Consider the following 12,885-nt stretch of genomic DNA (forward strand, 5'->3'; position numbering starts at 1 on the left):
AGTTCTGGGCTCCTCAGTTTAGGAAAGATGTTGAGGTGCTGGAAGGTGTCCAGAGAAGGGCAACAAAGCTGGGGAGGGGTCTGGAGCACAGCCCTGGGAGGAGAGGCTGAGGGAGCTGGGGTTGCTTAGCCTGCAGAAGAGGAGGCTCAGGGGAGACCTTCTTGCTCTCTCCTACTCCCTGAAGGGAGGTTGTAGCCAGGCAGAGATTGGTCTCTTCTCCCAGGCAGCCAGCACCAGAACAAGAGGACACAGTCTCAAGCTGTGCCAGGGGAGGTTTAGGCTGGATGTTAGGAAGAAGTTCTTCCCAGCAAGAGAGATTGGCCATTGGGATGTGCTGCCCAGGGAGGTGGTGGAGTCCCCACCCCTGGAGGTGTTTAGGAAAAGCCTGGATGGGGTGCTTGGTGCCATGGTTTAGTTGATTAGATGGTGCTGGGTGAGAGGTTGGATGCGATGATCTCTGAGGTATTTTCCAACCTGGTCTATTCTATTCCATTCTTATTCCATCCTATTCCCATTCCATTTCCATTCCATTCCTATTCCTTCCTATTCCATTCCATTCCTATTCCATCCCATTCCTATTCCGTCCTATTCCATCCCATTCCTATTCCATCCCATTCCTATTCCATCCCATTTCCATCCCATTCCCATTCCATTCCCATTCCATTCCCATTCCATTCCTATTCCGTCCTATTCCTATTCCTTTCCTATTCCTATTCCTTTCCTATTCCATCCTATTCCTATTCCATCCCTATCCCATTCTGTTCTAAGCTGCTGTGGGTGCCCTTGGTCAGCCTGGCTCTGCAGAGCTCCCAGTGCTGGGATGTTGGGGCTCCTGAGCCCAGGAGCCTCCTTGCCCGGGGCCTCACCTGTCGCCGCTGTGCCGCTGCTCGCTCCAGGTGCCGTACTGGCTGTCGGGCTCCTGCACCAGCGTGTCCGTGTCCTTCGCTCCCGGGGGCTGCCTGCTGAAGCACTGCTTCAGCTGGTCCTGCAAGGGAAGAGTTGGAACATTTCAGCACTCCTGCAGCCCAGGGGGTCAAGGCTCAGCAGGTTTGCCTCGCCAAGGCGAATCTCCCGGCGGAAGGGAGCGGAATCACGAGGAGTTCTTCTGGGGGCTGCATTTAAGCCCTGCAGGTGTACAAGGGAGACATCAACTCTGCTGCTTCACCTGAAGGACCTTGACTCATCCAGATCTTTCTTTGGTTTGGTTGGGAAAGGCCTCTAAGAGCACAGAATGACAGAATGAATCTTTTCCATGCCCCCTGGACGTCAGGAAGTTCTTCACCGTGAGAGCGGTGAAGCCCTGGAATGGGTTGTCCAGGGAGGTGCTTGAGGCCCCATCCCTGGAGGTGTTTAAGCCCAGGCTGGATGAGGCTCTGGCCAGCCTGCTCTAGTGTGGGGTGTCCCTGCCCATGGCAGGGGGGTTGGAACTGGCTGATCCTTGTGGTCCCTTCCAACCCTGCCTGATTCTGTGCTTCTGGCTCTTTCAGGGCCGCCTCGGAATTCAGCTGGCTTTGGCAAAAATCCAGGGCTGATTGCTCCTGCAATTTGCAGTTCCTGAAAATGATGCACACACAAGAATGGTTCTCCCAGCACACACACACACACAAAAAAAAAAACCCCAAACAATGAACCCTAACTAAGAATCTAGGGGGAGAGGGGGGAAGGGGGGGGACGGAAAAAGCCTCCCTTGCCCCGACGTGAAAGGAAGAGCTGGGGGATGAGGAACACCGGCGGAGAGATCTCATGAGTCAGAGTCTGCACAGACAGCTTCAAAAATAGCCTCTGTTTGCACAAGAGAGACAGCCATCAGACAGCCAAGATGACACCTCCCAGCTGGAGGTGCAAGAAGGGAAGCTAAAAAAACCTGCTGGCAGGAATGGGACACAAAGAGGGGCTGCACAGTGGGGTGGAAATGCGATCAGCTGCCACCCTCAGCCAAACTCCAAGGGAAAAGGGGCTTGGGGTGTGGGGGGGGTTGGCTAATTTCTTCCTCTCCCTCCCCCTTTTTCTCTCTTCTTTGTATAATCCAAGTCAGAAGTTGGGTCAGATTGCCCATATTCTGAACCCCAGCTGGGGTTGCTTAGCCTGCAGAAGAGGAGGCTCAGGGGGGACCTTCTTGCTCTCTACAGCTACCTGAAGGGAGGTTGGAGCCAGGTGGGGGTTGGTCTCTTCTCCCAGGCAGCCAGCACCAGAACAAGAGGACGCAGTCTCAAGCTGTGCCAGGGGAAGTTTAGGCTGGAGGTGAGGAGAAAGTTCTTCCCAGAGAGAGTTGTTAGCCATTGGGATGTGCTGCCCAGGGAGGTGGTGGAGTCCCCATCCCTGGGGGTGTTCAAGAGGGGATTGGATGTGGCACTTGGAGCCATGGTTTAGTTAGTTGTGTGACAGGTTGGACTGGATGATCTCTGAGGTCTTTTCCAGCCTTGTGGATTCTATGATTCAGTGTGACACTCAGGTTTCAGGAGGGTTCAGCCAAGTCTTTGGAAATACTGAAAACCACCCCCAATTTGCTCCCCTGCTACACACCAGGAAGAAGGCCAGGCACCTTATTCCATTGGAATGCCACTCCATTATAGAATCAGAGGACTGTTTGGGTTGCAAAAAGCCCTCTCAGATCATCAACCCAACGCCACCATGGCCATCAAGCCAGGTCCCACAGTGCCATGTCACAGAATCATAGAATCAATAAGGTTGGAAAAGACCTCAGAGATCATCCAGTCCAACCTGTCACCCAACACCTCATGACTGAACCATGGCTCCAAGCGCCACATCCAATCCCCTCTTGAACACCTCCAGGGATGGTGACTCCACCACCACCCTAGGCAGCATCTTCCAGTGCCTGACCACTCCTGCAGCAAAGAAATTCAGGCCATTTCCTCTCATTATCTCAGAGCTGATTCTGCTTTCAACAGGATGCTGGGTGGGATGACTTCCAGAGGTCCTTCCTAACCTGAATTATTCCACAGTTACTCTAAGGATTCTTCCTAAGAGGCCAAACTATTTATTTTGGACCTCTGACAGAATTACCAAGAACATCACATCACATCAAAGCAGCCAAGAACCCAACAAAGTCAACCCAACCAGCCCACCCCCAGAAGGAAGCCTTGGAAACCCTACAAAGTTTCGCAAGCCATAGGATTGTTTTTCTTTCTCTCTAAGTAGCCAAAAGCCAATATTGAAGGTGGAAAGCCTGACCCTGTGGAACCAGCACCTGGGGATACAGAGGAGAGAAGAAGGAGGAGAGAAGAAGGAGGAGAGAAGAAGGAGGAGAGAAGAAGGAGGAGAGAAGAAGGAGGAGAGAAGAAGGAGGAGAGAAGAAGGAGGAGAGAAGAAGGAGGAGAGAAGAAGGAGGAGAGAAGAAGGAGGAGAGAAGAAGGAGGAGAGAAGAAGGAGGAGAGAAGAAGGAGGAGAGAAGAAGGAGGAGAGAAGAAGGAGGAGAGAAGAAGGAGGAGAGAAGAAGGAGGAGAGAAGAAGGAGGAGAGAAGAAGGAGGAGAGAAGAAGGAGGAGAGAAGAAGGAGGAGAGAAGAAGGACGAGAGAAGAAGGAGGAGAGAAGAAGGACGAGAGAAGAAGGACGAGAGAAGAAGGACGAGAGAAGAAGGACGAGAGAAGGACGAGAGAAGAAAATTAACCAGGTTGGAAGAAACCTTTGAGATCATCCAGTCCAACCTGTCACCCAACACCATCTGATCAACTCAACCATGGCACCAAGTGCCTCATCCAGGCTCTTCCTAAACACCTCCAGGGATGGGGACTCCACCACCTCCCTGGGCAGCACATTCCAATGGGCAACCACTATTTCTATGTAGAACTTCTTCCTAACATCCAGCCTGAACCTCCCCTGGCACAGCTTGAGACTGTGTCCTCTTGTTCTGGTGCTGCTTGCCTGGGAGAAGAGACCAACCCCCACCTGGCTACAACCTCCTTTCAGGTAGTTGTAGAGAGCAAGGTGGTCTCCCCTGATCGTCCTCTTCTCCAGGCTAAGCAACCCCAGCTCCCTCAGCCTCTCCCCACAGGGCTGTGCTCCCCACATTCCCACACTTACTATGCGACGGATGAGTGCTGCCCACAAGGAGTAAGTCATGGCTGAAGAGCAAGGCTCCAGTTAGCTCTCAGCAAGAGGATTCACCAACTCTGTGTTTAACTGAGTTGGGGAAAGGAGGAACTGCCCTAAGGCCCCAGGCAGGAGGCAGCACCTTCTGCCTCCCACCCCACCCTCCATGCTGCACTCACAGATAAACAGTTCCAGGAATTGGACTTTCCACCCCCCCCTTCTCTGACCTAACTGCTGAGGAAAGAGACCTCCAGAGCAGGCTCCACCTCCAGGCATGGAGACATGAGGATGGCTTCCTCAGCCCTCTCACACACCCTGCTCAGCACAGGCTCTGCAAACCAAGGAGCACTTTACAAGTGCTGGACCAAGCCCAAGACAAGTGACAAGAAGAACTGAGCTCATCTCATAGCCTCAAGGGCTTCAATGTTCTTATAGAATCACGGCATGGTTTGAGTGGGAAGGGACCTTTCAAGTTCATCTAGTCCTGCACTCAGCAGGGACATCTGCAACTAGAGCAGGCTGCTCACAGCCCCAAACTGTGTCCAGTTCAGGGCCCCTCAGTTTAGGGAAGATGTTGAGCTGCTGGAAGGTGTCCAGAGAAGGGCAACAAAGCTGGGGAGGGGTCTGGAGCACAGCCCTGGGAGGAGAGGCTGAGGGAGCTGGGGTTGCTTAGCCGGGAGAAGAGGAGGCTCAGGGGAGACCTTATTGCTCTCTACAGCTACCTGAAGGGAGGTTGTAGCCAGGTGGGGGTTGGTCTCTTCTCCCAGGCAAGCAGCACCAGAACAAGAGGACACAGTCTCAAGCTGTGCCAGGGGAGGTTCAGGCTGGATGTTAGGAAGAAGTTCTACATAGAAATAGTGGTTGCCCATTGGAATGTGCTGCCCAGGGGGGTGGTGGAGTCACCATCACAAGGAGACTGGATGGGGTGCTTGGTGCCATGGTTTAGTTGATCAGATGGTGTTGGGTGCTAGGTTGGACTCAATGATCTCAAAGGTCTCTTCCAACCTGGTCTATTTTATTCCATTCCTATTCCATTCCATTCTATTCTATTCTAATCCTATTCTATTCTAACAACCTGACCTGTAATGGTGCCAGGGGTGGGATGTCTCCCACCTCTCTGGGCACCCTGGGCCAGGCTCTCACCACCCTCAGTGTCAAACATTTCTCCCTTCTCTCCAGCCTGAATCTCCCTCTTTCACTTTCAAACCATCCCCCCTTGCCCTGTCACACCAGCCCCTGCTCTAAGTTCTGTCCCCAGCTTTCTGCTCAGCCCTTTTAAGCACTGAAAGGCCTCCCTGGAGCCTTCTCTTCTCCAGGCTGAACAACCCCAACTCTCTCAGCCTGGCCTCACAGCAGAGATGCTGCAGCCCCCCCACTCCACCCCCACTGCTGCCAGCAGGTCAGGAGGTGCTCTGAGCACCCTTGGTGTGCTTGCTCAGGAGGAACATCCCACCAGCCCCCGTGTCTTCCTGAGCTGGAGAGGACCAGCTGCTCTAACCAGGAAACTGCAGCTACTCTAAAAAAAAGCAGCCCTTCAAGTCATAAATGTTTAATGTCTCCAAGTGCAGAGGAGTAGAGCCCAAGTCCCACATTCCCATAAATGCTCTCAGCCACTACATCCTCACTGTTGCTATGCAACCCTGGGCTGGCTCAGCCGTATGTGGTTCCTCTACCCCTAGCATGGGGATACAACCAACAGCCCAATTATATCTCCCCTGGTAAGAGCCACAGCAGTGACCTCATGAAACAGAGGCTGTTTTTAGAAGGTGACTGCTTTGCTCTCCACCTTCCCAGCTTCATGGGCAGGTCTGAATCTCCACCTCTTGCTCCCTAGAAAGGCAAAAAAAACCCCAAATCCCAACCAACCAACCAAAAAATACCCCAAACACTGCAGACAAGCAGAAATCTGCAGCAAGAGGAGGAAAGGGGAAAAGGAATCATAGAATTGTTTGGGTTAGAAAAGCCCTCCAAGATCATCCAGCCCAGCCATCAACCCAGCACCACCACGGCCAGCAAACCATCTCCCAAAGTGCCATGGCCACAGGTTTCTTCAACACCTCTGGGGATGGGGACTCCACCACCTCCCTGGGCAGCCTGTTCCAACCCCTGGCCACTCTTGCAGCAAAGAAATTGTTCCTAATCTCCAACCTAACCCTCTCTAACCTTCCCTTCCAGGCCTCACCCCAGGGAGTAATTGCCAGGAGTAAGCTGTGCACAGCTTGCACCACGAGGAGCTGGGTGGGGAGAGCAGGGAACAGCCTGAGCTGCTCTCCCCCCATGTGCTCTTAGCTCAGCTGCTCTCCTTTATAGGACACCTTTACAGGACACCCACAACACTTCACATCCCCAGTCCTAGGACCTTGCAGATAGGAGCACCAGCCTTCAGCTGAGATGCCAAACCCTGTCCTTCAGTCTTGCATCTGAACTGAGGGAAAACAAAGCCAAAGCTGTTGTATTTAAGCAGCCTTCCTCTGGAACCTGCACCTGTCTTGGGGCTGGGGTAGAAATAGTTTCACCTTCAGACACCCAAATTGAGCCACAGCCCTAAAAACTACACATGATTTGAGGAGGGGCTTAGTGCAGAGCTGATGGGGATCCTCCTCAGCATCCCCCCCAGCAGAAAAGGAGGCAGGGTGATCATCAGGGATGAAGGAGTCACTCAAGTTTGACCTTGACTAGACCACCTCCAGAGGTCCCTGGCAACCCTTGCCCTTCTATGCTTCTATGATTCTAACCAACATGTTCCCAGCAACACCTTTCCAGCCCAAACTTGAGCCTCCAAGACACCTGAAAACACCACAGCTCCCCACAGTGAGGCCACTTGTCACACCATCTGAACACACAAACTGACTTTCCCCTGCTTGCCAGCCCTTAGCTCATCATTTCTTCTCCATTAATGGATCCCTCACTCTGAAGTCCCAGCTCTGCCATGCCACCCAGGAGCCAGCTCCAGCCAAGAAGGAGGGAGATTTAGACTGGAGATCAGGAAGAAATTCTTTACAGTGAAGGTGGGGAGACACTGGAACAGGTTGCCCAGAAAGGTTGGGGATGTTCCAAAGCCAGGCTGGATGAGGCCTTGAGCAGCCTGGGCTAGTGGAAGGTGTCCCTGCCCATGGCAGAAGGGGCTGGAACTAGAGGAACTTTCAGTTCCCCTCCAACCCTAGCAATTCTATGACCCTATGAAAGAAACCCATGACTGGGAAGGCAAAGAGACCTCAGAAGTCCACCTAGAGCTGACTCTGGCCACAACAGACAGTGCAGCCAAGTGAATCAGGATGAAGTCAGGAATCTGGTTACCATCACCCCGTGGGACCTGCTCCCTGCCTTGGCAGAGCCTCTGGGTGAACCTCCCTGCTCCACTGAGGAGTTCAAAGGCATTTCAGAGTTTGTCCTTTATTTATTTATGGCTGCTGTACCCTGAAAAGAGAGCTGTGCTGACTGGCTGTGAACGCTCACCAGGCACGGATCGTGTGGCTCCAGAGCAAGGCTGAAGGCAGAGCAGAGGTTGATTTGATGTGCAAAGAAGCAGGCAAGAACCTAACTGCAAATATACACCTTGCCAGGGCTGAGTGAGCCACAGCAGAGCTTCCTCTGAGCATGGGAGAGTAGGATAGGATAGGATAGGATAGGATAGGATAGGATAGGATAGGATAGGATAGGATAGGATAGGATAGGATAGGATAGGATAGGATAGGATAGGATAGGATAGGATAGGATAGGATAGGATAGGATAGGAGTAAGACTAGGAATAGGAGTAAGACTAGGAATAGGAGTAAGACTAGGAATAGAATAAGAAAGAAAGAATAAGACTAGAATAAGAATAGACCAGGTTGGAAAAGACCTTTGGGATCATCCAGTCCAACCTCTCACCCAACACCATCTGATGAACTAAACCATGGCACCAGGTGCCTCATCCAGGCTCTTCCTAAACACCTCCAGGGATGGGGACTCCACCACCTCCCTGGGCAGCACATTCCCATGGCCAATCTCTCTCTCTGTGAAGAATTTCTTCCTAACATCCAGCCTGAACCTCCCCTGGCACAGCTTGAGACTGTGTTCTCTTGTTCTGGTGCTGCTTGCCTGGGAGAAGAGACCAACCCCCAGCTGGCTACAACCTCCCTTCAGGGAGCTGGAGAGAGCAAGGTCTCCCCTGAGCCTCCTCTTCTCCAGGCTAAGCAACCCCAGCTCCCTCAGCCTCTCCTCACAGGTCTTGTGCTCCAGACCCCTCCCCAGCTTTGCTGCCCTTCTCTGGACAGACCTTCTCCCCTCCAGCAGGCTGGAGGAGATAGCTGGGAACACCTTTAAAGTCCTTCCTGTATCAGCATGTTGAGTTGTCCTCTCAGCCTCAGAATCACAGAATGGTTTTGGTTGGAAGAGACCTTAAAGATCATCCAGTCCAAGCCTCCAGTCCAACTCGATGATGTCTGAGGTCTTTTCCAACCTGGTTAATTCTGGTTCTGGTTCCAAGCCTGTCCACAAAGAAGGAAAAAAGAGAAACCCCATCCCACTGCCCATCAACCCAGCCTGGCCACATCCCAAGGGGCTTAGGCACTTTAGCTAAAAAGAAATGAAACCCTGAGCAAGCAAAGAGAGCAGGAGCAGTGCCAGAGGCACGCCAGCCTGGCCACCAGGAGATGCTGAGCAGAACAGTGCTGTCCTACCTCAGAGGCTCAGGAATTCAGAGGCTCCCAGAGGGCACATGTAGACCTCATCAGCACTAATAGAAGCTGGCACCAAGAGCTGAACAAAGCCTGCCTGCCCTCCTCAACGTTACAAGAGACACAAGCCAGGACCAGACAATTCTGTGCTGAGATGCTGGGAAGGGAATAGATTTGCTTTGGGGTTGGCTTGGGGTTTTTTTTGCCTCCCCCTTTTCCTCCAGAGCTCCATCCTTGGAACCCACACCTCCCACTCCAAAAGACTTTATATTTCACAGCTCTTCTGCAGAGCTAATGTTTTAACACAAGTTAAAACTTCAAACAAACATTCTTAGGGAGGAGAAAAGAAGGGGGAGGGGGATGGAAAAAAAACCCCACCCAAACCAACAACAACAAAAAAAAGAGAGTGTGCTTTAGTTGAAAGTCTAGCTTTGAAGATGCACAGAAGCTGAGAGGCATTTCTTGACAACCACAGGCAGCCCTTTGGAGACTCCATCTCAGACAACCTGGAAGATCACAGTGTCACTAAGGTTGGAAGAGACCTTGAGGATCATTGAGTCCAACCTGTCTCCACAGACCTCATGACTAGACCATGGCACCAAGTGCCACATCCAATCCCCTCTTGAACACCTCCAGGGATGGGGACTCCACCACCTCCCTGGGCAGCACATCCCAATGACGAATGACTCGCTCGGTGAAGAACCTTCTCCTCACCTCGAGTCTAAACCTCCCCTGGCACAGCTTGAGACTGTGTCCTCTTGTTCTGGTGCTGCTTGCCTGGGAGAAGAGCCCAACCCCTTCCTGGCTACAACCACCTTTCAGGTAGTTGTAGAAGGCAATGAGGTCACCCCTGAGCCTCCTCCTCTCCAGGCTAAGCAACCCCAGCTCCCTCAGCCTCTCCTCACAGGGCTGTGCTCAAGGCCTCTCCCCAGCCTTGTTGCCCTTCTCTGGACACCTTCAAGAGTCTCAGTGTCCTTAAACTGAGGGGCCCAGAACTGGACACAGGACTCAAAGTGTGGCCTAAGCAGTGCTGAGCACAGGGCAGAATGAGCTCCCTGCTCCTGCTGGCCACACTGTTCCTGATGCAGGCCAGGATGCCATTGGCCATCTTGGCCACCTGGGCACACTGCTGGCTCATGTTAAGGCAGCTGTCAATCAGCTCCCCCAGGTCCCTCTCTGTTTGGCAGTTCTCAGCCACTCTGACCCCAGCCTGTAGCTCTGCATGGAGTTGCTGTGGCCAAAGTGCAGCCCCTGGCACTTGGACTTGTTGAATGCCATCCCATTGGACTCTGCCCATCTGTCCAGTCGGTCCAGGTCCCTCTGCAGAGAATTTCTGCCCTCTAACTGACCAACATCTGCTCCTAACTTGGTGTCATCTGCAAACTTGCTGATGACTGTCTCAATGCCCTCATCCAGATCATCAATGAAGATGTTAAAGGGGATGGGGCCCAGCACTGATCCCTGGGGGACGCCACTGGTGCCTGGCTGCCAGCTGGCTGTGGCACCATTCACCACCACTCTCTGGGCTCAGCCTCCAGCCAGTTCCTAACCCAGCTCAGAGTGCTGCTGTCCAAGCCACGAGCTGACAGCTTAGCCAGCAGTTTGCTGTGGAGGACGGTGTCAAAGGCCTTGCTGAAGTCCAGGTAGACCAGGTGTTACAGAAGAGAGCAAACAAAATGCAGAGAGCAAGAAAACCCCACCAGGAATCCCTGGAACCCTCACAACACTGCAAGCATCTCCATAAAAGAAGATTGCCACTGCTAGGAGCTGTGTTCAATGAGGGGTTTAACACCGTTTATCTCCTCCTCAAAGCAAATTGCTATCACTTAAAAGAGTTTTTAAGCCCAACTGAGCACAGAGTGAAGCTCTGAATAGCTCCAAATGTATTTATGTTCTTTGCTGCTGCTTGAAGGAACAAGGCAGGGGGCGCGGGGGAAGACAAGCTCAAACAATCGACCTCTAGCAGCCAACCTCAGTTTAAACCACAGAGTGAAGTTGTCCAAGTTGATTACCCCTGTCAGCATAAGAAGGGGGACGACAAAGGCAGGCTCCTCAAAGCCCATCACTGCGAGTTTGTGGCCCAGATTTACGGCTGCCAGCTATGTTCATGGCCTGTTAAACCAAAGGGAAGTTATTAGGAAGGAGAAAGCATGAACTGTTTCAGCACTGGCCCTGGGATTTTCGTTAATTAAACTGAACAGCTTCGCTCTTCCCTCCCCCCCCAAAACCAGCCCTGCCACAGGACAAACAATTCACTTTCCAGAGCCCTCAGCGGTCTCCCACACCACCAGAGCAGCCCTCGGGAAGGGACAGATAAAATTCCAACCCCTGCCAGTACAAAACATGGCATTTTTGAGAGCAGTTTGGTCTGCTTTTGATGCATAGAGTCATGGAATTGTTAGGGTGGGAAGGGACCTCTGGAGCTCATCCAGTCCAACCCCCACCACCACCACCACCACCTCGGCTCAAGCAGGGGCACCCACAGCAGCTTGCCCAGCATCACAATGGCCAGGTGGGTTTGGAAGCTCTCCAGAGGAGGAGACTCCACAACCTCTCTGGGCAGCCTGCTCCAGGCCTCCAGCAGCCTCACACCAATGCATTTTCTCCTCCTGTTCAGACGGAACCTCCTGGGTTCCAGTTTGTGCCCATTGCTCCTCGTCCTGTCCCTGGGTGCTACTGACAAGAGTCTGGCCCCAGCCTCTTGTCCCCCACAGCTCCTTTAGCTCTTGCTGAGTGTTGATCAGATCCCCTCTCTGGCTGCTCTTCCCAAGGCTCAACAGCCCCAGGGCTCTCAGCCAGCTCAATCTCCATCTTTATGTTGCATTACTATTAAACCTGAATCCAAACAAAGAGAACTGATGCTGCCAGATGAAGCCTGAAGGCAAAACCCACTTCCATCACCTGAGCAGCACAGCAGAAACCAGAACACAGCTGAAACACTCTCTGCTGTGACACTTAGCACAGAGCAGAGTAACCCACACTGAAGCCATGGACCACTCCTGGTCCAAGCAGTCACAGAACTAACAGAGCTGCTTCTATCTCACAATCTCCTTCCAAAGAACCTGAACAAGCTCTGAAGTTCATCACAGCTCTGCTGCCCATGGAGGACTCAAAGCAATAAAGCTGCACAGCTTTTAATAGCAGTTTGAAAGGGCAGCTAAGGAATGGAAGGGTATGAAACCACCACCCAGCTTTTCATCTATGGCAACAAATGGAGCTCTGGAACCAATGGTGTGGCCATGAAACCAGATATGACACCTAGAATAGAACCATGATTAAACACAGGCCATGCTTAATGAAAGTATCACTGCTCCTATTGCAAAGGCATGGAGCTGATGGCATCTGGGGACAGGCTTTTTTCAGTGGTGCCCAGAAACAGGACAAGAGGCACAAGCTGGAACCCAGGAGGTTCCATCTGAGCAAGAGGAGGAAATTCTTTGCTGTGAGGGTGCTGGAGCCTTGGAGCAGGCTGCCCTGAGAGGTTGTGGAGTCTCCTTCTCTGCAGGGATTCCAGACCCTCCTGGCCATTGTGATCCTGGGCAAGCTGCTGTGGGTTGCTTGAGCAGGGGGGTTGGACTGAATGATGTCCAGAAGTCCCTTCCAGCACCCACCATAGTGGGATTCTGTGACATGAGATGAAAACTGGGAAAAAGCTTCCAATAAAACCACCTAGGAGAAAAATCAGCTTCCACTTGCAAGGCTTCAGTATAAAGTAACAACTTCTGCAAGCTCAGCTACAGATTCCCAGATCCCATCTCAGTATGAGTAGAGTCAAGTCGAGTCGAGTCGAGTCGAGTAGAGTAGAATAGACCAGACCTGGTTGGAAAAGACCTTTGAGATCATCCAGTCCAACCTATCACCCAACACCATCTCATCAACTAAACCATGGCACCAAGCACCCCATCCAGTCTCTTCCTAAACACCTCCAGGGATGGGGACTCCACCACCTCCCTGGGCAGCACATCCCAATGGCCAATCTCTCTTTCTGGGAAGAACTTCTTCCTAACCTCCAGCCTAAACCTCCCCTGGCACAGCTTGAGACTGTGTCCTCTTGTTCTGGTGCAGCTTGCCTGGGAGAAGAGATCAAGACCCAGATGGCTACAACCTCCCTTCAGGGAGTTGCAGAGAGCAAGAAGGTCTCCCCTGAGCCTCCTCTTCTCCAGGCTGAGCAACCCCA

The 12,885-nt window shown here is 52.4% G+C and overlaps 1 protein-coding gene across 1 annotated transcript in view; it reads right to left on the reverse strand.

Moving 5' to 3' along the window:
• KIAA1671 (KIAA1671 ortholog) overlaps window positions 1–12,885 on the reverse strand; it is a 77,488-nt gene that overhangs the window by 15,514 nt on the left and 49,089 nt on the right. Inside the window, exon 5 of the mRNA XM_009909631.2 lies at window positions 867–985. Coding sequence (XP_009907933.2) covers window positions 867–985 — 119 coding nt within the window. The remainder of the gene's footprint in view (window positions 1–866; window positions 986–12,885) is intronic.

The sequence above is a fragment of the Dryobates pubescens genome, chromosome 25 (genome assembly GCF_014839835.1).
Source record: "Dryobates pubescens isolate bDryPub1 chromosome 25, bDryPub1.pri, whole genome shotgun sequence".
NCBI classification, from domain to species: domain Eukaryota; kingdom Metazoa; phylum Chordata; class Aves; order Piciformes; family Picidae; genus Dryobates; species Dryobates pubescens.